Source organism: Tachyglossus aculeatus, unplaced genomic scaffold, assembly GCF_015852505.1.
Source record: "Tachyglossus aculeatus isolate mTacAcu1 unplaced genomic scaffold, mTacAcu1.pri SUPER_34, whole genome shotgun sequence".
In the NCBI taxonomy this organism is placed as follows: Eukaryota; Metazoa; Chordata; class Mammalia; order Monotremata; family Tachyglossidae; genus Tachyglossus; species Tachyglossus aculeatus.
Window position 1 is genome coordinate 1,004,491 of NW_024044839.1, and position 25,882 is coordinate 1,030,372.

Below are 25,882 nucleotides of genomic sequence, written 5' to 3' on the forward strand. Positions count from 1 at the left end.
CTGTGGCCGTTGTGTCCTCCCTCTCTGGCCAGTGCAGGGGGAGGGATCAAGTGAGGCACTCTCCGGGCCCACCCCTATTCCCCCTTCAAAAGTGGGGAAACGGAGGCACCAGGATTGGATCAACACAATTCTTTGTGACCCATCGCCCGCCCCATGCTCTGTTGCCTGGCTGTGCGAAGGGTTTTCGTGGGAGTATGTGTTCCCACAAAGAGCAGGGACCTCCCTGCCCTTCTCCCCCATTTCCCTAGTGGGTAAGTAGTTGGGGGAGATGGGGGGACCTGCAGCCGTAGAGGGGGGACCCCTGGCATCAGGCTCTGTGGACTTGGGCACAGAGTGGGTGGTGTGCGCACCTGTGTGTCAGTGTGTGTTGGGGCGGCCTGTCCGCCAGCAGTATTTATTGTGCTCCCACTGCCTACGGTGGAGGGGAAAACATGCATGAGAGTCCACCCTACTCTTGCTCCCATGGGAGTCCAGCATGGGGCTGTGTGTGGGAGAGAGTGTGTGAGTGTGTTTGTGTGTGTGTGAGAGAAAGCGAGAGACAGAGCATGGGGAGCAAGAGGACTGAGGGGGAGGGGGGGTGCTGCCCCTCCTTTAGGCCCCTGAACCCCCCCCCAAATCCAGGGCAGCTACCAGCAGTGGAGGGGGTTGGGGAGAGGAAGAGAGGGAGCTTCCTGGACCAGGAAGGGTTAACATACATGCCTAGAGGCCACGGTGCCAGGAGGAAGTCCGGGATGCCGCTGTGTCCAAGGCGTAGGGTGGCACGGTTCAGTCCAGAGGGCAGGTGCAGTGGCCGTTCCAGCACAGGTATTCTGGCAGTCTGGGTCACCAGGGCCAGGGGGTGGTGGAAAGAGACACCCCCCCAGCAGGGGCCAGGGCCCCTGGGGTTTCAGAGAGGGAGGAGGGTGGCTCACCCGACCTCTTCCTGCCCTGTGGCCCTGGCTCGGACCTCCGCCTGGGGCTGGGCACAACCGGGCACAGTGGAACCGGCAGGGAGGCGGCTGGCTCTCCGCAGCAAAGAGCAGAATGGATTTTTTAAGAGGACAATAAATTTTTATTTTTTTGCTAAGAAAAAGCAGCGGGCCCTGTGTCTGATTGGGGTGGGGGGCCGTGTGAGAGGAGAGAGGACGGGGGCATTGGGGGGCACCACACCCCTCCCCAGATCTGACACAGTGGGCAGCTGAGGCTCCACTGCCCGGCAACAACCTAAAACTGGTCCCCTGCACAGCTCCACCCCGCTCATGCAGCAGGGCCCAGGGTGAATGCGGAACCTGGCAAGGGGCTCCTCCGTGTCCGGGCCGGGCCAAGCTGCACCATCTCCGGCTGAGTGCTCGCCCACCGTGAGTCCACCGCCAGGCCTCTGCCGCTTCCACCTTCCGCCCAGCAGGGTCCGAGCCGCCCGCTACCGGGCCTGCTTGGCCCGTTGCCGTCGTAGCTTGACAAAGGCCTGGGCTTCCCGGTCGCCCTTCCGACTCTCCAGTAGCTTCAGGATCGGGTCACCTGGGGAATGGGGAACAGAGAGCCCAGCTGACTAGGGGGATCCCTCCTCTCTTTGCCCTCGACTCCTCTGCCCTCCTTCCCCTCCCTTCACTCGGCTTCCCCGACCTCCTCCAGCCCCTCTGGACCCCCCCCCCCGCCACCGCCCACTGCTTAGGCCCAATTACCGCTAGGGCTGGGACGAGTGAGGGGCAGGCGGGTCTGGGGCACGGGGCCGGACTCTGAGGCCCCCCCGAGCCCGGGCACAGAGCTCAGAGGCAGGAAGGCCTCTCCCTCCAGGTCGTCGGACCCCAGCGTGTCGTGGTCCAGCACGGTGAGCAGCAGACAGGCCCCTGGCCGTTGGCACGGCTCTGTGGGCACCAGGCTGAGGACACAGTGGGCGCGGGGGGCTCGGGCACGGCTCTCCCAATGCGGCTGGGGCAGGGACCGGGCCGCCCCAGCTCCGAACTTGGCCCGCCCGCCCCCGGCTGGGAGCCAGGCCTCAAGTCCAGAGCCCCCTGGGCTGGGTGGTCGCCCCCGTTCTCGGACCAGTGCTCGGCACACAGGGAGCGCCTGGTAAGCGGCCTTGGGTGGCACGGCGTGGGCCCCTAGGGTCACTCACAACTCAAAGGCCTCATCAAACAGGGGATGCAGCTCCTTTTTGCGGCACTGGGTCTGGCGCAGAGCCACCTCCGGGAAGGCGTGGCGGGGCTCCAGGGTCAGCTGCACGAAGGGATCGCTGGAGCCTACGGGGAGGGGGCCCGGCGTGACCGGGACGGACCGGCCCGCCAGCCCGCCGCCTCCCCGGGACCCCCGCGGGCCGGCCGGCCCCGCTCACCGTCAGAATCCAGGGGCAGCAGGTTGACGGCGCTGAGCACTTCCACCCGCAGTTTCTGCTCCGCCGGCCGGTACGACACCTTGACCGTGATGGCCCCAAACTCCTCCGAGGTCACGGCCAGCTGTGGGCGCAGCGGAGATGAGACGAGGGGCCCGGGGGGCTGCAGGAAGGAGGGAGAGGGGGCCGCCGGGCGGGGTCTCACCTGCTGCCGGATGCGGCCGCTGAAGTAGCGCCGGATCAGTTCGTGGCTGGAGGCCGCCCGCAGCTCCAGTTCCTCCTGCAGGACCTGGGGTGGGCGGTGGGGACCAGTCAGCCCCCTTAGCCGGGGACCCCGGGCGTCTCGGCTCTCGGGAAGTGGGGGGAACAGGATGTCCACGGCAAGGTGGGGGGTGGAAACTGTCCAGACTCCCCTTCCCGCCTCTTCCGCCCCCAACCCACCCCCACCCAGCTAAGACTCACGTGGAAGGGGGTGGTGTGCAGCTGTTGGACGGGCAGGCCGCAGCCCTCGCCGTGGAAGCAGAGCGCCAGGTTCTGAGCGAGACCGGTAGGGTCGGGCCGGGCCCCCCCCGCCCGCCTCGTGCCCCGTCCCCAGCCGCCCCCTCCCCGCAGGGTACCTTGAGGGCAGCGAACAGCTTGCGGTAGGCAGAGGGCGGATGGGGCTGGAAGGCGGCGCCCGTCAGCACCGTCAGCGTGTGAGACCAGAGCAGCTCCAGGAGGCTGGAGGCCCCAGACCGCGGGAGAGCAGAGAGCCGGGCATGAGACTGGCAAGAGGGACCGGGGGGGCTCCCCGGGGGGCGGGCGCACAGTGGGGCCTGTGGGGAAGAGCTCGGGGCTGGGAACCAGGAGCCCAGGACTCCAGCTCTGCCCCCAGCCTGCTGTGTGAGCTTGTGCAAGGCGCTCAACAGCTCTGGGCTGCAGTTTCCTTTACTCTACCAGATTCCCCGCTCTCCCTCTCTGTCCTCTGGCTTGGATTGAGGCCGGGGCTGGGCACAGAACCACCCCGGCAGGGTCCAGGGCCATGGGGGGCGGGCGGTAGCGGGGACGGGGGATCGGCTTTCCCTCCAGACCTGTTGAAGTTCTCCTGCACCAGGTTCCCATTCATGTACTGCAGCTCCGCCTCCAGGAACTTCATCAGGGGCAGGATGGCCTGTAGCGGGGAGGGGGTTCAAGCCCAATCCCCACCCCCTCGGGCTGCCGCGAGCCCCAAGCCCCTCTAGTCCCACACTCACGTCCTCGGGTAGGGTCCCCTCACTGGAGCTCAGCAGCTTCTGAATGTGCTTGGCGATGCCAACCTCCAGCTGCGGGAGCGGGGACGGGGGAGACGGGGGGTCAGATGGGACCAGTCGGGGCCCAGCATCGGGGAGCCGGAGAACGGGGGGAGTCCGGGCCGTGTGGGGTGGGGCAGGTCACCTCCTGGGCCAGCGTGTGGACGCCGCTGCGGATCTCGTGGTCCAGCCCGGCCAGGGCTCCCCGCAGCTGGGCGTGCAGGGTGTGCTGCAGCTGCCCTGGCTCCAGCACGGCCTCCGTCCGCCGCTCCAGCTCCTCCCACCGCAGCTGGGCGGGCAGCCGGAGGACCACCAGCCGCAGCTGCTCCATGTTGTTCACCACCACGCACAGCTGCGGCGAGGGGGCGGGAGGGACCGGCCTCAGCCCCCAGCCCCTCTCCCACCCCCGGGCACCCCGAGAACGCGTCCCCTCACCATGTTGGCCGCCTCCCCCTGGTCCTTGTGGCCGTCGGAAAGCTCCCGGGCCCGGGCCTTGACCAGGCTGCAGTACACCAGGGCCAGCTTACAGGTGTCCTGCGGGGCAGAGGGAAGGAAGGGTGAGCGGGGGCGGTGGGGGAAGCTGGTCAGCCTGCGAATCGAGCGGCCCGGGGCGGGGGGCGTCCCCGGCACCTCGACAAACTTGACCGTGATCACGAAGGCTTCCTCGGGGTCCGGCCAGTCCAGCTGCTGGGCCGTGCGGCCGATCTGGGCGAAGCAGGTGGACAGATCCACGGCCGACGTGCTGTGCTTGCTGAGCTCGCCCAGGGGCACCAGCTGCGGGGGCAGAGCCGGGGAATCAATCAATCAATCAATCGTATTTATTGAGCGCTTACTGTGTGCAGAGTGCTGTACTAAGCGCTTGGGAAGTACAAGTTGGCAACATATAGAGACAGTCCCTACCCAACAGTGGGCTCACAGTCTAGAAGGGGGAGACAGAGAACAAAACCAAACATACTAACAAAATAAAATAAACAGAATAGATATGTACAAGTCAAATAGAGTAATAAGTATGTACAAACATATATACATATATACAGGTGCTGTGGGGAAGGGAAGGAGGTAAGATGGGGGGATGGAGAGGGGGACGAGGGGGAGAGGAAGGAAGGGGCTCAGTGTGGGAGGGCCTCCTGGAGGAGGTGAGCTCTCAGTAGGGCCTTGGCCACAGCAGGTAGCCGGGCCCGCGCCCACGCGCGCTCAGGCCCTCCTGCACACCAAGGTCACCACACCCCAGCTCTCCCCCAACCTGAAAGCCCACCTCCTCCCGGAGGGCCTGCCCTGATTAGGCGCCAATCGATCAACAGTATTTCCTGAGCAACTACCGCAGGTAGAATACTACACAGAGCACATTGTTGCGGGGGGAGTCATCCAAGACAAAATCCCCACCGTCAAGGAGCTTCCAGTCCAGCAGAGGAGACAGACATTGCAGCAAGGAGGGAAAAGGCAATGGGCAGGTAGAATAAACATCTTATTTATTTGCATAAATTGAATATTTTTGGCAACCCAAGAGGGAGAGGCTGTTATGCGGGTCTTGCGGGCCTGACAATAATGGGAACAAGAGGGAAAAAAGAATAAAAATAAAGGCAAGGGGGCAAAAGGAGAGAGAGGTAGAGATGCGAGACTATAAAGACATGCTATCTGTTGGACTCTTCCAAGTGGCTATCACGGCTTAAAACAATCATGTATTTCCATCTCAAAAATCAGGGCCGGGGGAATGATACAGGAGTGAGTGTGGGAAAGTACTTAAATAGTAGAGCGGGTGCTCCTGAGGACATTGGAGTTTTGTGGGAGAGGGGATGGTGGTGCTTGGAGAGCCAGGGGTGAACAAACATGACTGGGGAAAAGCAGATGAGTTGGAGGGTGGGGATTTGGGGAGAAAATGGGACCGGGGTGGGGGGGACCACGAGAAAGTGGGATGAGGAGGAGCAGAGAGCATGAGCTGGGGAGCAGTGGGAGAGAGGAGACTACGGGAGAGCCTCCGAGCCTGAGGCCCAGACCTTCTGACCGCTGGGAAGGGGAAAGGATAATCCCCAGGCCAGGCCGCCCCTGCCCGCCTCTAAACTCACGTGTGACCCCCAGCTTCAACCCGTCTCCCCGTTTGCCTCCTTGCTTCCTTACCTCATTAGACGGCGGGGAGCCCCCTGAGGATTGGGAGCAGGTATTCTCCCTAGTACCCAGTCCAATGTCCGGTACCCAGCAAGTGTTTAAAAGATGCCATAAATCCTCTCTCCCTCCTACGTTGTCCTATGTTATCTACCTGGGTCCGTATCCCCTTTAAAGCACCCTGAAAGTCACACCTCTTCTGTCCATATCCTCCTACTCTGCCGCTTCCCCTACCATTTATTTTAATGTCCATCTCCCCCTTTAAATTGTAGGCTCCTTGAGGGTAGGGATCGTGTCTGCTAAATCCAAGCACTTAAATTCAGTGCTCTGACCTCGGTAAGTGCTCGATAAACGCCATCGATCGGTTGAGTGGAAAACGAGCGATAAGACAGCCTCACCTGTCAGCCCGGCTGAGCCCCGCAGCCAGGCCCGCCCCCCGACAAGCCCCGTACCGTGTCCATCTGCACGGCCCGCTGCAGCCGGGCCAGGGCCACGCTGTAGGTCTTCTGCAGCCAGGAGGGGAGGGCCGGCTGGAACCAACGCTGGAAGCCATCCAGGGCCAGGGGGCTGTCCCTGGTGGGGGAAAAGGCCGGCGGTTGGGCTGGGGGGTCCCCGTAGCTCCCCTGGAGCCTCCACCCAGTTGGTCCTACCCACCTCTCCCCAGCTCCTTTCCAACTATTCCCGCGGCTGTCGGTCCCCACCGCCCATCCCGTGGACAGACACCCACGGACAGGTGGCCGTTCGTCCCCACCGACACACACCTGTGGGGCAGGTGTTCACCCAGCTGGTGCAGCTCCTTGAGGCTGATGTAGAGCTGGAAGAGGTTCTCCCCGACCTCCGGGGACAGCTGGCGGCCGGCCGCGGACACGTACTCCCGCACTTGCTGGGCCACCTGTCCGGCCACAGTCCGCGGCAGTCGGGAGCGGCCGGCCGGGAACCGGGGGGCGGTGGGGGAGGTGGCGGGGGAGGAGGGGGGGGTGGTCAGTGTTCAGCTGAATCCTGGGAGGGTCGATTGGTGGGGGGTGGGGGCGCTCGGACCCCGGGGCAGGGGGAGCTGTCAGAGGTGATAGCACAGTGCTCCGCACACAGTAAGCGCTCAATAAATACGATTGAATGATAGCTACGCAGATGGAAGGAGGAAGAGGGGAACAAAATGTGGGCGGGGGAGGAGGGGCTCGGCTCACCTGCTCCTGGAGCTCGAGGAAGGTTATAGAGAAGATGTCGATCTTCAGGGTGCTGGAAGAGAGAAAGCCAGCCAGTCAGTATTGCTTTAGCACTCACTTTGGGTCAAGCCCTGTGCTAAGTGCGACGGCAGATAATACACACAAAAAATGCTGGGGGGTTGGGGAGCTTCTCTCCCGGGCACCTCTGACCGCCGTGCCCCGGGGCTGCACTCTCCGACCCCCCACCGGGCCCCTGACCCCGGGTGCCCCCCGGCCCAGGCCCCCTCACTTGCTGAAGACTTTGCTCCAGGTGCGCAGGGTCTGCTGCAGGGCCCCGGTGACCTCCAGAACCAGGCTCAGCACCGCCTTGCCCGTCTCCTGCACATCCTAGGGTAGGGATTCCAACCAGAGGGACTACAGGGGGGACCCTGCCCCACGCTCCCCTGGCAACCAAGGTAACTGCCACCCAACCCAGCCCCCCGCCCCGCTTCCCCCCTCCCGGGCACAGGCCCTCCCCCGACTCCCTCCTCCAGCCGGCACCTGGGTCATGGGCTGATGCTGCTGCATGTGGAACCACTCCCGGGTGCCCACCTGCAAAGAGAGTGCCAGTCGGATCGTCCCACCCGTGCTGGCCAGAGGCAGAACCACGAGCCCAGAGGGAGGACCGGGAGGGAGAGAGAGACGAAGGGGCGAAAGTGGAGGGAGGCGGAGGCCTTCCGGCCCATACAACTTGGAGTCTCCAGCAGAGCGGGGTGGCGGAGAGGGGACTCCAGGACCAGCAGTCGGAGCTTGGGACGGAGGGGGAGCCCCGGGCCGGAAAAGGGAGAAGGGACAGGGAAGGGCAGGAGGGCGGGGAGGCTGTTACCCGCAGCGCATCAGTGACCAATTCGGGGAGGGGGGCACTGTCCGGGCAAAGCTCCCCATACGCCTTCATCTTGCACATCTGCACCAGGACCCTGCGGGCGAGAGGGACCCGAGTCCAGAACGCTTCTCCCGCCAGCGGGCTCTTTCCCCCAGCCCCTCTGACCTCTCCCAGCCCAGCTCCGGCCAAAGCGCCACGCGCAGCCCGCCCCCAGCCCTTGGCCCGGCCTGCCCCCTGGATGCCCCCGCCCCATCCCACCCTGGGGCTGACCTGAGCAGGGACTGGAGCCGGGCAGGGGAGCCGGGGGCCGAGAGAGGGAAGATGTCGCGAAGCTTCCGCAGCAGGCGGAGCCCGTAGGCCAGCAATGAGCTGAAGGAGGTGGCCAGCTCGGCCTGCTGCAGGGAGCGGGGTCGGGTCAGAACGGCCGTGGCTCCAGGCCCCGGGGTTACCCCACCCCGGGCCTCCCGTCCACGGGCCCCACCTGCTCGGGTTTGAGGCGGCCCTGGATCCACTGGTACTCGATGCTGGTGATGGGGTGCAGCAGACAGCTGCCGGGGAACTCCAGGCTCTGGTACAGCCGGCTGTATGCCAGCCACTGCCTGCAGCGGGCACACGGGCACCCGCTGACCCCGGCGGCCCGGCAAGGAGGGCTTCCCTCTCGCCTCCGCCCACCCAGCCGGACCGGGGGCCGAAGGGGGGGACCCACCCGGCTGGCGGCGGCCCTCGGGGAAGGGGCACACTCACGCCATGGCCTGGTGAAAGTCGGACAGGTCTTTCTGCGTGGCGTGGAGGAAGAGGATGGTGGAGGCCTGAGCGCTCAGCTCCCCGTCCCAGGAGGTACTGGCCTGGAGGAAGCGGGGGTGTGGAGAGGTGGGGACCCCAGGCCCATCACCAGGAAGGGTGCCATCTCGGCCCCGCCCTCAGTGCCCCCTCCATACGCACATACCTGGTGTTGGGTGACTTCGTGGGAGACGAACTGCTGCAGGAGCCAGCGGTGCACCGTGTAGCTGGGCTGACTGCGGCTCAGCGTGGTGGCCCTCTGCAACCGTTCGGTCACGGCCATTACCCCGGGCCGGGCACCGCGCCCCACGCCCAGGTAGTCCGACCGGGCACCGTTCCTGTCCCGCACGGGGCTCACAGTCCCCGAGGAACGGAGAGCAGGAATCTTTTACCCACTTCACAGATGAGGAGACTGAGGCCCAGAGAGGACGAGTAACTTGCCTGAGGTCACCCAGCGTGCCGTGGGCAGAACGGGGGACTAGAGCCAGGATCTCCAGGCTGTTCTCTGTTGCCTAGGTACCCCTGCCTCTCACGGGGTGGGGGGGCAACAGGCCCTGGAGTGGACTCTGGGGTCATTGGGCAGCGGGAGAGGGTGACACAGTGACACTGTTCCCGCCCCTCCCCTCCTGCCCCCACCACATACCCGCTTGTGGATGAGCAGGAACTGCAGGTGGCACTGCCCTCGGTCCGGGTATGTCTCCGTCCGGGGCTCCAGCGGGTACCACTGGTCCTCTCGGCAACGCAGGTCCTGCCCGGGGATGAAGACATGGAGGGACAGACGCCGGGATGAGCCGGGGAGGAAGACACACGGGGTCCTGGGTCAGCTCTCTGGTCTCTTGAAGGGGCAGCAGGGGCACCATCAGGGCCCAGGGGGTCTCCCACGCCCTCTCCCCTAACAACAAACACCTCCTACTTTGTGAGCCCCACATGGGACAGGGATTGTGTCCAACTTGAATAAATTCTTATCTACCCCAGTGCTTAGAACAATGCTTTTATTGATTACTTTTTTATTTACTTTATTTTTATTTTTTTATTACTCTATTTTACTTGTACGTATTTACTATTCTATTTATTTCGTTAATATGTTTTGTTGTCTGTCTCCCCCTTCTAGACTGTGAGCCCGCCGTTGGGTAGGGACCGTCTCTATATGTTGCCAACTTGTACTTCCCAAGCGCTTAGTACAGTGCTCTGCACACAGTAAGCGCTCAAAAAATACGATTGAATGAATGAATGCTTGACACATAGTAAATGCTTAACAAATGCCATAAAAAACAACTCCCACTTCACTCAGTAGCATGGCTTGGATGCCTACCCAGCGCTTAGAACAGTGCTTTGCACATAGTAAGCGCTTAACAAATATCATTATTATTATCATTATTACTGAGCATACTCAGCAGGACACAGTCCCTGCCCTCAGAGTGCTTACAGGTCTAAAGACTAGCCCAAAAGACTGACAGCCTGCCCAGCAGTGAGAGTGGGCGGTAGAATGAGGACCGGCAGGAAGAGAGGGGCCCCAAGGAGACGGGAGGGAATCTTGGGATGAATGAACCAACGTGGAAGGGAGCAGCCAGGGGGTGGGGGAATGAATCAGGGAAGGCTTCACGGAGGGGGCGGGGTTCTGGGCTCCGCTTTGGTCTTCCCATCCCCCTACCCCAGTGCCCTCGGCTCCGCTCCCCGTCAGCCCCCACCTGCAACCTCAGGACCACATTCCCCAGGAAGTCGTCCTGCCCCTTGTCCTTCCGAGCCTCCTTGAAAATCCTGGGGGTGAGAGAGACACAATGAGAAGCCAGTTGGCAGGAGAAGCTGGGGACGGATATTAATGTCTGTCTTCCCTTCTAGACTATCAGCTTGTGGTGGGCTGAGAATGTGTCTGTTTATTGTCATATTGGACTCTCCCAAGCACTTAGTACAGGCTCGATAAATACAAACTGACTCACTGACAGAGCAACCTCGGGTATTTCAACCTCAAGAATTCTGGCAGTGCCTACAAGGGCAAAGCACCGGCAACCAGGAGTCCCAGGTGGGTAGCCTCCCCCCATGTACCCCTCTGCCCGCGGGTGCCCATGGCTGCGAAGTCGGCTCACCTGCGGAGGCCGTGCAAGTCCGTCAGCTCGCCTAACTTCTGCCGCACCGACTCCACCTCGTCTGCGTCCCTGGACGGCAGGGCCGGGGGGGAAGGGGAGGGCTGAAGCCGGCTGCGAGGACCCCCTCCCCAACCCCCGGCACGCACAGTCCTCCACCGGAGGCCCGGCCCCACCCCTCGGCCCTCCCGTGTGGGATGCCCGGCCTAGAGGTCACTCACCACATGTCCAGGTGGAAACTGGAGCTGTTTACATCCTCAAACTCCCTGGGGGGTTGTGGAGGGGAGCAGGGAGAGTGAAGGCACGTTCCCGCCCTCCCTGAGCCCAGACCACCACCACACCGGAGTCCCCCGGCCCCTACGATGCAGCCACTTCTGGGGTGAAGCCCGGCTTGGAGCTCTAGAGCCCCGGGCGGGGGAGGATGCAAGAGGAAGGGGGTGGGCAGGGCTGGGGGCAGGGGTCCGGGGCGGGGCAGGGCCGTACAGGATGAAGGTCTCTTCCCAGACGGGGCAGAGGGTCTGGTTGATGACTTGGGTGCGGTGGGTCTGGTCCTCAGGGATGGTGTTTCTCACCACGGCCTTCTGCCGGCGCCGCTGGGGCCCGGGGCTGCCCTCTGACCCGGGGGCCCCCCGCCCCTCGATGCCCAGCAGGCAGTACGGGTCGCTGAACCCTGCAAGATGAGGGACGGGGTCCCAGCCTGAGCCCCTGGCCCGGCCTCCCGGCAGCACCCCCGTCTCTGGGTCCTGCCTCCTGGGGCTGGGAGGTCGGAGGAGCAGGGGGGCAGAAACAGAAGTCAGTTGGGCAGTCACAGAGTCTGGCCGGCGGGTGACGCCAGGCTGTTGCAAAGATGCCCCGGTGGCCCCCACGTCTAGGCCCAGCTCGCCCCACCGCCCCCACCCCGGGCGGCCGGTTGCTCACCGCTGACATCCTTTCCTAGAATGCCTTTGGCCTGCTTCACCGTGGCCTTTAAACACAGCACAGGCTTCTGTGGGGCAAAGGTGAAAGGGACCACTCCTCACCCTTCACCCTTCCTCAATCCGCTCCCCTCCAGACACCCCTCTAACCTCCTCCCCATCACAGACACCCCCCACCAAGCTCCTCCTCACCAAAGACAGGTCTCCGCCCCCCCACATCGGGATACCTCAAGCTCCTGAACCCGCTGGAGCAGCTGCCTGTGTTCTTCAGGCTCCGTGTGAAAGGCCTGAGGGGCAGCGAGGGGATGGAGAAGGATTGGTAGGGGGGCAGGAGGGTGGTGAGAGAATGGGTAATCAATCAATCAATCGTATTTATTGAGCGCTTACTGTGTGCAGAGCACTGTACTAAGCGCTTGGGAAGTACAAGTTGGCAACATATAGAGACAGTCCCTACCCAACAGTGGGCTCACAGTCTATAAGGGGGAGACGGAAAACAAGACCAAACATACTAACAAAATAAAATAAATAGAATAGATATGTACAAGTAAAATAAATAGAGTAATAAATACGTACAAACATATATACAGGTGCTGTGGGGAAGGGAAGGAGGTAAGATGGGGGGATGGAGAGGGGGACGAGGGGGAGAGGAAGGAAGGGGCTCAGGTCTGGGAAGGCCTCCTGGAGGAGGTGAGCTCTCAGTAGGGCCTTGAAGGGAGGAAGAGAGCTAGCTTGGCGGATGGGCAGAGGGAGGGCATTCCAGGGTACTGTTTCTTATTAACCTGCCTATCGACCGCTGGTATTTACTGAGTACTACTGAGCTCAGAACAGCATACTGAGTGCTGCGGGAAGAAGAGCAGAAGCCAGGCCCATACTCTCTGCCCTTTAGGGGCTTTCTGTCCACCGGGGCGAGGGCGGCGGGGCACAGGAGGGGACGCAGGGCGTCCAGAAGGGTCACCGGGCCAGGCCGGGCACCAAGCACCAGGGGAATGAGTCTGAAGGGTCCCCGCACCCCCTCCCCTCAATGGGCCGGTCGTGGGGGGGTCTCACCGCCTGCAGGTAGCGAAAGAGCTCGTCCAGTTGGGCGACGTGGTGGGGCTCGGGCCTGCCCAGCCGGTGCAGGACGGTGTACAGCGCCTCTTCGTACAGCTGTGCCCGCTAGGGACCACACACAGACCCCCGCCTCAGGCACGCCGCTCCCCTCGGGGGCTCCCACCCCCGCACCCCCTCAGCCCCCCAGTCCATACCTCCTCCGGGGAAAAGTCGTGGGGTCCGGCGTCCACCTGCCGAATGAGACGGGATGGGGGAGTCCTCCTAAGAGCGGGGCAGAGACCTCCGCCCTCAGACCCCTCTCACTGCCCCTTGGGAGGCGGTGGCCTCTGGGGGCACAGCCTCGGGTGCCCACCACAGCCCATGGTGCCCTGTGCTCAGACCAGCCCTGGGTGCCCAACACGGGCCACGGTGCTCGTCACACCCCATCATCATCATCAATCATATTTATTGAGCGCTTACTATGTGCAGAGCACTGTACTAAGCGCTTGGGAAGTACAAATTGGCAACATATAGAGACAGTCCCTACCCAACAGTGGGCTCACAGTCTAAAAGGGGGAGACAGAGAACAAAACCAAACATACTAACAAAATAAAATAAATAGAATAGATATGTACAAATAGAGTAAAAAAATATGTACAAACATATATACATATATACAGGTGCTGTGGGGAAGGGAAGGAGGTAAGATGGGGGGGATGGAGAGGGGGACGAGGGGGAGAGGAAGGAAGGGGCTTAGTCTGGGAAGGCCACCCCATGGTGCCCAGCACAGCCCTGGTGCCCAACACAGCCCATGGTGCCCAGCCCAGCCCAGCCCCGTGGCAGGGGCAGTGGGAGTTCCACGGGGCCCCCAGCCTGGCCAGGACCGGGTCCCGGGTGGCCCCTCCTGCCCCCTCTCGCCCCCCGCTACCTCCTCCTCCATGTGGGTGCCCAGGCCGGGGCTCCCCGGGGGCTCGCTGCCGCCGGGCTCCATGGGCCGGGGGACCCGGGGGAGCCGCTCTGGGCTGTGCTGGTTTGTGCTGGGCTGTACTGGGTGCGGCCCCGCCCCGCTAGGCCCGGTCCCCGGAGGAAACCACGGGGCTTTTATCATCAGGGGCGCTCAGGCCCCGGCGGAAGTGCGGGGTTGGGGGTGGGAGGAGGCAGGCTCCCCGGGTGGGGGGCAGGGGGCTCGACCCCCCATAAGACTCCCATCCCCCGGCCCGGCCAGGGGATGAGGCTGGATTTTGATGGGGGCCCTGAGACGGGCGGTGGCACAGCCCGTGACCCCCACCCCCTATAGAGCCCACACACATACACACATCACACACAACACACACACACAACACACAACACACACACACACACACACACACACACACACACACACACACACACACACACACACACACACACACACACACACACACACACACCCGACCCAGGCCTGAGGTGCCTCATGCCTTCCTGAGCCCGCCCCCCACGGAGCTCGGCCTCGGAAGGAAGGGGGGGTCCCGTGGGAATAGGAGGAGATCGTGTCCCGGCCTTGATTGATTGATTTTATTTTGTTAGTATGTTTGGTTTTGTTCTCTGTCTCCCCCTTTTAGACTGTGAGTCCACTGTTGGGTAGGGACTGTCTCTCTATGTTGCCAACTTGGACTTCCCAAGCGCTTAGTACAGTGCTCTGCACACAGTAAGCGCTCAATAAATACGATTGATTGATTGATTCGGGCCTTAGGCAAGTCACTCAACCCCGTCTGGCCCTCCGTTTCCCCCTCTGTAAATGGTGTGTGTGTTGGGGGGGGGGGGGGATCAGCTGTGTGACTTTGGGCAAGTCACTTCTCTGCGCCTCAGTTCCCTCATCTGTAAAATGGGGATTAAAACTGTGAGCCCCCCCGTGGGGCAACCTGATCACCTTGTAACCTCCCCAGTGCTTGGCACATAGTAAGCGCTTAACCAATACCATCATTATTATTATTATCCCTGCCCACCGTCCCGCCCTCCCTGTGAGGGTCAGGAGGGGCCGGTTTGATGCTGTCGTGTCCGGTCCAGATAAAGGCCACCAGCAAGTGACCGCAATTACCCACGGCGGCTGCCCCCTCCCCTCCCCCGGGGTGCCTCCCTACCTGGGCGCTGGGCAGCGGGGGGCACGGCTGTGGGAGGGCACCCGGGCCCCGGGGCCGCCTTATCTTGATGGCGCGGCGCATGAGGGGAAGGAGACGGGGGCGAGAGGAGGGTGTCGCCATGGCTGCGGCTGTCCGGCCCCTGCTCAGCCCAAAGCCTTAGGCAAGATCTCTGGGCGGCGGCGGCGGGCTGGACGCCTCCCGGGCCGGGCAGGGCCGGGGGGAAGAGGAGGAGGAGGAGGAAGCGGGCAGGGCCCCGTTTCGCCATCCCCGATGCCAGCCCAGCTGGAGCCCTGAAGTGGCCGGGCCGTCCAAAGCCGGCTCCTCCGCCCCGCCCCCCCGGGGGACACAAGTAGGGCCCCTTTTCTAATCAATCGTATTTATTGAGCGCTTACTGTGTGCAGAGCACTGGACTAAGCGCTTGGGAAGTACAAGCTGGAACCCTTCCCAGCCAGGCCTGGAGAAGGACAGGGGGCCAAAGGGCACAGAGGCAGGGAAGGTTACCGTGCCCGGGGACCCCCAAGTCCAGGGGCTGGGGTCAGTTGAACCCTTGCCCCTCTCTCAGGCCTGGCCCAAGGGCTCCTGGAGGGAGAGGAGGGGCAAAGCCCCCTGTGGCCTGAGACGGGGGGGGCCCCCCAACCAGTGGTGCAACCCAGCACCTCTACGAGTCACTGAGCTAGCCAGCCAGGGCAACTGTGGCATTGGCGGTTGTGGGGGGAGGCCCTGCGAGCCCTTTCCTCTTCCCCCACCGGGCCCCCTCCCCTCCCTGCCCACAGTTCCGGGCCAGCCCCACCCTGAAGGGTAGAGAGAACCGCAATGGCCAGCGGTCCCGGCTCCAGGCCCCGTCTGGCTCCCCTCCTCCCCCTGCCCTGCCCCGCCTGCTGTGACCGGGCCTGTCACTGCTGGCCCCCTGCCAGCCTGTGGTGAGAGGCGAGAGGGAGGGGGAAGGAAAGAAATGGGGAAGTGTTTGGAGGCCGGGAGAGGGTAAGATGCTAAAGGCCCCCCAGGGGATAGGGAGGCCCACCAATCACAACCCCCACTTCAGATGAGCTCACCCTCCACCAGCCTCTTGGTGCTGGGCCGGGCGGCTGGACTGTCCCCTGGCAAAGGAGGGGGGAAGCCGGGCAGGGGCTGGGGGCGGCCGAGAAGGGTGGAAGGGTTAGCCAGGGCCCTGCTGGCACCAAGTAGAGACCACAGACTCATGCTTGGCCTTCTCAGGGCCACTCACCCGCTCCATCTTGGGTTACCCTGGACCCAGGCCAGAAACACGTGGGAAATCTTAGTGGGCAGAAACAGGGTGGGGCCCACTTACTGAACAAACCTCGTGCTGTTGGCTGGGGCCAGAGGGAGGCCCAAAGGTGGGCGGGGAGGCCTGGGAGGAGGCGCTTCACAGCCGTCTAGAAACACCCCACCCCTCAGCGGGTACCCCCTTGCCCCCCACTCCGACACCCCAGGACAGGAGGACACAGCCCACACAGAGCCCAGAGGGTCGGTAGCAGCAACATTATTTACTAAGTCACAGCTTCGGCAAACAGTGCGGCACGTTAGGGGCTCGTTTCGCATTCATATATTAACTGGGAATCTGGGGGATAAATAAAAGAGTTCTCTTAAATAGCTGGCTCCGACCCGCCCAGGGAACCCCAGCAGGGCCCTCCAGCCAGGAAGCCCATTGTGGGGGAACAGCCGGAGAGGGTGAGGGGGTGGGGAGGGGGCTGCAGCAGCATCTTCTCCTGAGGCCGGGCTGGCAGTCGTGGTGCCGGCAAGAGCCCCAGGTGCAGGGGGTAAATCTCAGAATACACCCAGGTGGGAGCCATTTCGGAGATGAGTGTTAGGCACGGGGAGGGGGAGAACAGGACAGCGTGTGATCCAGGCAAGAGCCAGGGCCCCACCGGGGTTAGGGGCCAAGAGTGGACAGACCAGAACACTTTGTGGACCGCATTAGGTCTCGGGCTAGGCCATAGAAGTGAGATAACTGGAGTGGGCTGGGGGTGGGGGGATCTGAGGAGGAAGGGGGGCCCCCCACCAGGCTTTGGGACGTTTCACCCTCCCCCCAACATCAGGTTCTGGAGAAGCCAGAACCCATCTGAGGGGAAGGCCAGTGTGGCAGGGCAAGGCGGGGCAGCATGGATGAGAGAGACCCTGTCTCCTGAGGAGATTTCAGGGGTGGTTCCGGGAGCAGCAGCTCTGCCCACCTGCCCTGGCCCTTCCTCTCCGCTACAGACCACACCCAGGCCCCAAATTAATGCCCCCTTTTCCAGACGCAGCCCTCGGGCAGCCATGGAAGGTGCCAGCCGCCCAACTACTGGGTCTTTTTGTCCTCTGGCGGGTAGTAGGGAGGAGGTGGAGGTTGGTCCTAGAGCAGAGAGAAAACAACAGGAATCAGGGAGGAATTTGCCAGAGTGCTTTGCTCACTTCCTACCTGGAATGCTAAAGGAGCTGGCTCTCCTCCGTTCTCACAGACTGGGCTGCCCGCCAACCACCCCCACTTCTGGCCTGGCCCGATGGGTCCGCCCTATACCCCGGGCATGCCAGCCCAGGAGAGCCCTGTCTGGGAGAGTCAGCCCAGGGTGTGCCAAGGTGACTATGGGCCCACTCACCGAAGGCATGTAGACATTGTGGGGGTTTCCAGGGTTGTAGTAGCCGCTGGCAGCTGCTTCTGCAGCTTTTGCTTCCGCTGTGAAAACACCCACACACACGTGTGCGCACTTACACACGTACACATGCCCTGTACCCCAGCCGCAGCCCCCTCCTCCTGCCTTATGGGCCCGGAATGGGGTGGGGGAAAGGTGGAGAGAAGGAAGGAATAGGGGAAATGAGGTAAGGGCACAGAGGGATAAGATGCCATCTGCCCACCCCAACCCACCACGCCTTCCGCTCTGCCCCACTCTCCCACCAAGGATAGGGAGAAGGAAGGAGTCAGGGGTGGGGAGACAGAAGAGAGAAAAGGAGGGGCACAGAGGGACGAGGTTCCATCCCCATCAGCGCCCTGGCCTCTGCCCGGGCCCTCCCTTGGGAGGATCCTTACCTGCAGGGGTGGAGGGGAGGTCCGGGCCGCCCTGGTCACTGGCAAGGGGTGCCATCGGCCCGGGATAGGGAGGTGGTGGGGGCGGCATGAACCCCGCGGCCAGAGGCGGCCCTGCGTACAGCTCTGCACGGCCAGACAACCCCCGTCACCGGCTGAGAGACCCCCTCGGCGCTCCCGAACCCTGAAACCCGGAGGTCGGATTCCCGGCCCGCCCCTCCCCACCAAGACTCACCGGGTGGGGGTGGTGGGTAGGGGTAGCCGGGGGGGTTGAGGTACAGGCCGTTGGCCGCTGGCGGCGGGGGGAACACGGCATAGGCCCCATTGGGAAGGTAAGGGCACCCGTAGGCCCCACTGGCAGCTTCCCCTCTGGAAGCTGCGGAAACAGGACTTGCCATTATATATTTATATATACATGTATATATATATGTTTGTATCATCATCATCATCAATCGTATTTATTGAGCGCTTCCTATGTGCAGAGCATTGTACTAAGCACTTGGGAAGTACAAATTGGCAACATATAGAGACAGTCCCTACCCAACAGAGGGCTCACAGTCTAAAAGGGGGGGACAGAGAACAAAACCAAACATACTAACAAAATAAAATAAATAGAATAGATATGTACAAATAAAATAAATAATAAATAGAGTAAAAAAAATGTACAAACATATATACATATATACAGGTGCTGTGGGGTGCTGGTATGTTTGTATATATATACATATATATATGTCTGTACATATTTTTTGTACATATTGTTTGTACATATTTATTACTCTATTTATTTTACGTGTACCTATCTATTCTATTTATTTTATCTTGTTAGTATGTTTGGTTTTGTTCTCTGCCTCCCCCTTTTAGACTGTGAGCCCACTGCTGGGTAGGGCCTGTCTCTATATGTTGCCAACTTGCACTTCCCAAGCACTTAGTACAGTGCTCTGCACACAGTAAGTGCTCAATAAACACGATTGATTGATTAATTGATTGATTGATTAGCCAGCGGGCCTAGCCACTGGGCCAAGCGGGGCAGTGCTGTCCCGCAGGGGGAGCATGGCAGGAGATCTGGGCTCAGGTCTCTGCCTGGCCACAGGCCCGCTGTGTTTTTGTTTTGTTATTTTTCAAATGGTTTTTGTTAGGCACTTACCATGTACCAGACACTGTACTAAGCAGTGGGTCGACACAAGCTAATCAGGTTGGATACAGTCCCTGTCCCACATGGGGCTCCCCCTTCTAGACTGTGAGCCTGCTGTTGGGTAGGGACTACATCAATCAATCAATCAATCAATCGTATTTATTGAGCGCTTACTGTGTGCAAAGCACTGTACTAAGCGCTTGGAAAGTACAAGTTGGCAACATACAGAGACAGTCCCTACCCAACAGTGGGCTCACAGTCGAAAAGCTACATGTTGCCAACTTGTACTTCCCGAGCATTTAGCACACAGTAAGCACTCAATAAATACGACTGAATGAATGAACGAATGAATCCCCATTTTGCAGATGAGAGAACTGAGGCACAGAGAAGGGAAGTAACTTGCCCAAGGCCCCGGAGCAGACAAGTAGAGGAGCTGGGTTCAGAACCCAGGTCCTTTGACTTCCAAGCCCGTCTGACCTGAGGGCCTGTCACTTCATCTCACTTCTCTGGGCCTCAGCGTCCTCATCTGTGCGGTGCGATCCCTGCTCTCCCTCCCTCTCAGCCAGTGGGTCCCACCGCTTCGACCCTGGCACTCAGTTCAGTGCTTAGTCCAGAGTAAGCGCCGGAGCTACGCGGTGACAATGGTGACTGCGGGCAGGGCGGTCAGCAGAGAATGGGGAAGTCCCCCACGCCCCCCCAAAGGACCCCGTGGGGGCATCTGAGGGTGGCTGCTGTGTGCTCGCCCCCACCCTCCCCAGACTCAGACCCTCAGGCTCGGTGTCCCCAGAGGCTCCCCGACTTGCTGAGATGGAGAGCCGGCTCGCTACCTTGAGAAGCCACCTGTAGCATGCGCTGCCCAAACTCAATGGCACCTCCCGCCGCAAAAGTGAACTTGTACGTCGCCGACCCTTCCCAGCCTCCTGTGCAGGGGAAAAAAAGAGGAAACCAATGCCGGGGGGCTGAACCAAGAAAACAGCCTGTCTATGGGCCTGTGTCCCCGAAGCTCCCAGGGAGAGGCTCGGGTTTCCACCAAACCTCCCAGGGAGAGACCTGGGTCCACAGCTGTCCCCAAACCTCCAAGAAAGAGGCCTGGGTCCTCCATCTCCCCCGACCCCAACCGGGAGAGACCGGGGGTGGAGGGGAGGGCTTCCAGGCTGTGCCCCAGACAACACAAGTCCTCTGTGGACTAAGGAGGCCAAAGAGCAAGGCCCAGGCCTCTGATCCCAGCCCCCTAGAGCGCCAAGGCATGCTATAGCCCTCCCCTGGCCCCCTCTGGACCTGGCCACCAGCTGTGGTCCAGCCACGCTCAACCCAACAACAGGTTGGTCTCGCCAGGCTGCTGCTCCGGGATCACCAGACCCTCCCACCACCCCACCGCAGCTCAGACCACACACAACTCCCCCCTTAGGCCCAGACCCCATCCACCTCCCTCCTCTGCTCACACCCTAAACAGCCCAGAGATTTGGCTCTCACCCCATCTACCTCCCCCATTTTAGCCCAGAACCCACCCACCTCCCTCCTCAACCGCGGCCCCACCCACCTCCCGCTTCAGCCTGGACCGTCCCTCGGATGTAATTGGCGCCAAAGACGGGCTGCTTGATCTCACAGTCTTTCATCAGGTAGAACGGCATCATGAATGACTGCAGGGGGTCCCGGCCCTTGGCCACGAAGATAACCTGCAAGGACAACGGAGAATCCGAGTGCTTTGCACATAGTAAGTGCTTAATAAATGCCATCATTATTATTACTATTACTATTATTATTATCTGGAGCGTGTCCTCGGCTGAGGATCCCCGAACTTCGGGTGGAGGTCTCCCCTACTTACTCGGTATGGGGTGAGGAAGAGGCTGCCTTTCTTGGCCCCTCTGAAGGCATCTTGCATGTGCTCCATGTCGCTGAAGGTCACCTCCACATGGTCAGAGGTCATGAGAACGCTGCAACCGGAGCGGGTGGGGAAGGGACTTCATGAGGTGATTCAAAAACCTCCAATGGTTACCCGCCACCCCTCTCCTCATCAGGCAGAAACTCCTCTCCCTCCTACTTGTCCTCGCTCCTCTCCCACCACACTCCAGCTCACACTCGCCACGTCTCTGGAGCCCATCTCCTCACACGCTTCATTCTGGTCTCTCTGGCCTAGGACCTCTTGCTCACATCCTCCCTACAGCCTGGAATTCCCTCCCTTTTCACCTCTGACAGCCTGCTGTTCTCCCCATCTTCCAAGCCCTTCTGAAATCACATCAATCAATCATTCGTTCACTCAGTCGTATCTAGTGAGTGCTTACTGCCCATATTCCCTGCCCACAACGAGTTTACAGTCTAGAAGGGGAGACGGACATTACTATAAATAAATTACAGACTAATTCTCCGTCGATTTGGATTACCTGGGGGGCTCCATCAATCATCAAAGAATGGTATTTATTGAGTTCTTAGTGTGCGCAGGGTACTGTACTAAGCACTTGGAAGAGTCCGATAGTATACAGTTGGTAGAACCAATCCCTCCCCACAACGAGCTTACAGTTTAGAGGAGACGGACAGACATTCAGACAGGGGAAATGGCAGGGCTCCTCCAGGGGCCTTCCCTGATTTCTCTTTCATTTTTCCCCCTTCTAAAACTCTCCACCTGCCCCTTCCTTCGGCACTTCCTCATCACTTAAGCTCTCCAGTTCTCACCAACCCCTTTGGCTGTACTTTCCCAAGTCCTCAGTACAGAGCTCTGCACACAGTAGGCTGTAAGCTCTTTGAGGGCAAAGATCCTATTTAACTATTGTACTCTCCCAAGCCCTCAGTACAGTGCTCTGCACACAATAAGCTGTAAGCTTTTTAAGGGCAGGGGCCTTAGTACCTACAGTACTCTTTCACGGACTCGGAACAGAGTTCCGCCCACAGTACGCTGTTAAGTTTCTTGAAGGCTGGGGGTAATTCAGTTGTACTCTCCCAAGTGCTCTTAGTACAGAGCTCTACATCCCCACAAAAAGTGCTCGATAAGTACTATTGATTGGAGTCTGGACAGTGACTCTCACAGGTCTCCTCTCAAAACAGAAGCTCACCCTCTAACCACCTTTCACAGCCCAGCAACTGGCCCCTCAATAAATAGCCTCAACTGTGAACCCAAGGAAACAAGCCTCCCATTCCCCCCTATTTTCAGTCAGTCATACCTATTGAGCACTTACTATGTGCAGAGCACTGTATTAAGCCCGAGGGCATGCTTGGACCACAGTACTTATGGCCCTATCCGTAATTTACTTATTTTTATTAATGCCTCTCTCCCCCTCTATAGACTGTAAGCTCCCTTTCTGAAATAAAATGGTGTTAAGTGTTTACCATGTGCCAGGAAACTGTACAAAGCACTGGGGTAGATACAAGATAATCAGGTTGGACATAGTCCATGTCCTGCGTGGGGCTCAAAGTCTTAATCCCCACCTTACAGGTGAGGTAACTGAGGCGCAGAGAAGTCTAGCGACTTGCCCAAGGTCACACGACAGTCAAGTGGCAGAGCCGAGATTAGAACCCAGGTCCTCCTGACTCAAAGGCCCTCGGCTCTTTCCACTAGGCTAGCTGTTTCTCCAAGATCGTGGGTGGGGCATGTGTCTACCAACTCTGTAGTAAATGTCCTCTCATCAGCATCAATCGTATTTATTGAGCGCTTACTGTGTGCAGAGCACTGTACTAAGTGCTTGGGAAATACAATTTGGCAACATATACTTTCCCAAGTACAGGGCTCTGCCCACAGTAAGAGTTCAGTGAATACCACTGACAGATTGCCAACCCAGAGGAGGGCACCGGGACCATCCCGGCTGGGCACACCAGCCTCTTGTATGGCCCCAGACTTTTCCAGAGGACTTTGGTGCCACCTGCACCAGAGTTTCTGGCTTGCACCACCAGTGCCCTCCCCGGGCCGCTCTTCCCGCTCATCCAGGTTGGCAGGGGTTGCCAACCCCTCCCAGCAGCCCGGGAAGGCACAATTCTTGTTCTAGAGTATGGCTGGAGGGTATCCATTAGGTTGCGTCCCCCAAATCATGGCCCAGTGGAAAAAGCCCAAGCCCGAGTCAGAGGGCCTGGCTTCTAATCCTAGCTCGGCCAAGTTCCAGCTGTGTGACCTTGGCTAATCAATCAATCAATCGTATTTACTGAGCGCTTACTGTGTGCAGAGCACTGTACTAAGCGCTTGGGAAGTACAAGTTGGCAACATATAGAGACAGTCCCTACCCAACAGTGGGCTCACAGTCTAAAAGGGGGAGACAGACAACAAAACCAAACATACTAACAAAATAAAATAAATAGAATAGATATGTACAGGTAAAATAAATAGAGTAATAAATAAGTCCGGCTAAGTCTGTTTTGATATCTGCCTCCCCCCTTCTAGACTGTAAGCCCAATGTGGGCAGGGATCGTCTCTCTTCATTGTTGAATTTTAATTTCCAAATGTCTAGTACAATGCTCTGCACACAGTAAGCACTCAATAAATACGACAATGAATGAATAAGTCATTTCACTTCTCTGGGCCTCCATTTCCTCATCTGTAAAATGGGGAGAAAATATCTGTCCTCCCTCCCTCATAGACGATGAACCCCATGTGGGACAGGGACCGTGTCCGGCCACATTATCTTGTTTTACTCCAGTGCTTAGCACATAGTACGTGCTTATCAAGTACCACGATTATTAATTCAATTCAATCGTATTTATTGAGTGCTTACTGTGTGCAGAGCACTGTACTAAGAGCTTGGAAAGTACAATACAGCCGATAGAGACAATCCCGGCTCACAATGGGCTCACGGTCTACTGGGGGAGACAGGCATAAGTATAAATAGAATTATAGATATGTACCTGATATATAAGTGACAGTGTCGGAGGCAAGATATGCCCCAGTCGTTGGCCCCGTGACTTCTAGGAGGGAACTTGTACTTCCCAAGCGCTTAGTACAGTGCTCTGCACACAGTAGGGGCTCAATAAATATGATTGATTGAATGAATGAATGAAGAAAATAGCGTCTCTGCAACTGTTGCCCAACGGCGGCGGCTTGTGTTTAAGGGGCACCCAGAAGAGGGACTCGATCCGCCTTAGGCCATCAGGGCCTTCTCTGATTTCAAGATACAAAGGCCCAGTTTCTCCCTGTCCTCTGGGAGTGGGAGGGGTGGCACGGGGCATGGGGGTGAGGCCACGCTGGGGATGGGCAGGCAGATGGGCACTGGTAGCAGGACAGGACGGGGGCAGGCGGGGAGGGAGGCGACGGGGGACGAGGGAGGGACTCTGCCCTGCTCTCCTTCCCGACCCGCGGCCCTGTTTACATCCGAGGCTGTCCATAGTGGCATTGGAAAGTGGGGGGGGGGGGGGTGGGAGGGGTAGTGCGCCCTACCGCCCCTCTGCTCAATTGGGCTTTTCTCGTCTTTCCTTCACACTTCCATCTCCTCGTCATCCTCCCTCTCTTCCTCCATCTCCGCTTCATCCTCCCTCTCTTCCTCCATCTCCTCTTCATCCTCCCTCTCTTTCTCCATCTCCCCTTCACCTTCCCTCTTCCTCCATCTCCCCTTCACCTTCCCTCTTCCTCCATCTCCCCTTCATCCTCCCTCTCTTCCTCCATCTCCCCTTCATCCTCCCTCCCTCCTCCATCTTCCCTTCATCCTCCCTCCCTCCTCCATCTCCCCTTCATCCTCCCTCTCTCCCCCTTCATCCTCCCTCCCTCCCTCCTTCCCTCCTCCATCTCCCCTTCATCCTCCCTCCCTCCTCCATCTCCCCTTCATCCTCCCTCCCTCCTCCTCCATCTCCCCTTCATCCTCCCTCCCTCCTCCTCCATCTCCCCTTCATCCTCCCTCCCTCCTCCATCTCCCTCGCCCCCTCCCTCCCTCCCCCTCCCCCTCCCCCTCCCCGTCCTCCTCCGCGGCCCTCTCACCTCTCGCTGTTGTTGACGATCACTCCGCCGCCCTCCGAGTGGTTCTTGTTGAGCGCCATAGTCCGCCGCGCGCCCCCAAATCCCGAACTCGCTGCGCAATGCGCCTGCGCGCCGCCCCCCCGTCCAGCCCCTCCGGCCTGACCAATCACGAGCGCCGCACAGGGAGGGCGAGAAACCTCGAGTCACGTGACGCTCGCACCGCCCCTCGTCAACCTCAAACTACTAATCCCGGCATGCAACGCTCCGAAAGCCAGACTTGAGGGCCGTCACGTGGCCGCCCCGGTCTTCTCCCCGCCTCCCAGAGGCTGATGAGTCATCGCTTACGCCAGAGGGGCGGTTCCTCACTAGTTCCTCCTGAGGCGCCCACTGTGTGCAGAGCGCTGTACTGGGCACCTACCAGATAATAATAACAATAATGGCATTTACTAAGCGCCTACTATGTGCAAAGCACCGTTCTACGCGCTGGGGAGGTTACAAGGTGATGAGGTTGTCCCACGGGGGTCTCAGTCTTCATCCTCATCCTCATCTGTCAAATGGGGATGAAGACTGTGAGCCCCCCGTGGGACAACCCTCATCACCTTGCAACCCCCCCAGCGCTTAGAACGGTGCTTTGCACATAGTAAGCGCTTAATAAAATGCCATTATTATTATTATTATTACAGATGAGGGAACTGAGGCCCAGAGAATCAATCAATCGTATTTATTGAGCGCTTACTGTGTGCGGAGCACCGTACTAAGCGCTTGGGAAGTACAAGCTGGCACTTCAGAGAAGTGAAGTGACTTGCCCAAAGCCACACAGCTGACAATTGGTCGAGTAGGGATTCTAACCCGTGACCTCTGACTCCAAAGCCCGGGCTCTTTCCACTGAGCTACCAGATGCATGAACGAATGAATACAGATTTTTTACTCTATTTATTCTACTCGTACATATTTACTATTCCATTTATTTTATTTTGTTAGTGTGTTTTGTTGTCTGTCTCCCCCTTCTAGACTGCGAGCCCGCGGTTGGGTAGGGACCGTCTCTATATGTTGCCAACTTGTACTTCCCAAGCACTTAGTACAGTGCTCCGCACACAGTAAGCGCTCAATAAATACGACTGAATGAATGCAGATTTTGTACTCTATTCTACTTGTACATATTTGCTATTCCATTTATTTTACTTTGTTAATGTGTTTTGTTTTGTTGTCTGTCTCCCCCTTCTAGACTGTGAGCCCG

At 59.6% G+C, this 25,882-nt stretch overlaps 2 protein-coding genes across 2 annotated transcripts; both read right to left on the bottom strand.

Moving 5' to 3' along the window:
- Positions 1-1,024: 1,024 nt before the first annotated feature.
- UNC13D (unc-13 homolog D) lies at positions 1,025-14,760 on the bottom strand. The gene is made up of 32 exons (XM_038742014.1): positions 14,626-14,760; positions 12,721-12,756; positions 12,524-12,631; positions 11,704-11,763; positions 11,481-11,547; positions 11,046-11,232; positions 10,784-10,828; positions 10,566-10,634; positions 10,170-10,239; positions 9,125-9,229; positions 8,648-8,740; positions 8,446-8,546; positions 8,183-8,300; positions 7,972-8,096; positions 7,705-7,795; positions 7,380-7,430; positions 7,129-7,226; positions 6,861-6,912; positions 6,438-6,568; positions 6,129-6,249; positions 4,207-4,350; positions 4,012-4,110; positions 3,722-3,928; positions 3,541-3,609; positions 3,379-3,458; positions 2,926-3,028; positions 2,771-2,842; positions 2,514-2,597; positions 2,312-2,432; positions 2,096-2,219; positions 1,662-1,858; positions 1,025-1,497 (listed from the first exon to the last, which is right to left on the bottom strand). Exons 1-32 carry the CDS (start codon positions 14,743-14,745, stop codon positions 1,400-1,402), a joined length of 3,246 nt encoding a protein of 1,081 aa, XP_038597942.1. The 5' UTR covers positions 14,746-14,760; the 3' UTR covers positions 1,025-1,399.
- A 1,351-nt stretch (positions 14,761-16,111) lies between these two features.
- WBP2 (WW domain binding protein 2) lies at positions 16,112-24,754 on the bottom strand. The gene is made up of 8 exons (XM_038742038.1): positions 24,667-24,754; positions 20,605-20,713; positions 20,320-20,455; positions 19,607-19,699; positions 17,880-18,020; positions 17,648-17,770; positions 17,220-17,296; positions 16,112-16,975 (listed from the first exon to the last, which is right to left on the bottom strand). Exons 1-8 carry the CDS (start codon positions 24,723-24,725, stop codon positions 16,922-16,924), a joined length of 792 nt encoding a protein of 263 aa, XP_038597966.1. The 5' UTR covers positions 24,726-24,754; the 3' UTR covers positions 16,112-16,921.
- Positions 24,755-25,882: the final 1,128 nt, after the last annotated feature.

Bases quoted from the DNA above. Each gene is read 5' to 3' on its own strand.
- UNC13D (XM_038742014.1), bottom strand. From the start codon at position 14,745: ATGGCGACACCCTCCTCTCGCCCCCGTCTCCTTCCCCTCATGCGCCGC. The intron at 8,097-8,182 runs GTGGGGCCCGTG...CGCTCCCTGCAG, and splicing joins GCCGCCTCAAACCCGAGCAG to CAGGCCGAGCTGGCCACCTC. The intron at 3,929-4,011 runs GTGAGGGGACGC...CCCTCGCCGCAG, and splicing joins AGGGGGAGGCGGCCAACATG to CTGTGCGTGGTGGTGAACAA.
- WBP2 (XM_038742038.1), bottom strand. From the start codon at position 24,725: ATGGCGCTCAACAAGAACCACTCGGAGGGCGGCGGAGTGATCGTCAAC. The intron at 20,714-24,666 runs GTGAGAGGGCCG...CTCCGGTTGCAG, and splicing joins ATCGTCAACAACAGCGAGAG to CGTTCTCATGACCTCTGACC. The intron at 20,456-20,604 runs GTAAGTAGGGGA...TTGTCCTTGCAG, and splicing joins TCTTCCTCACCCCATACCGA to GTTATCTTCGTGGCCAAGGG.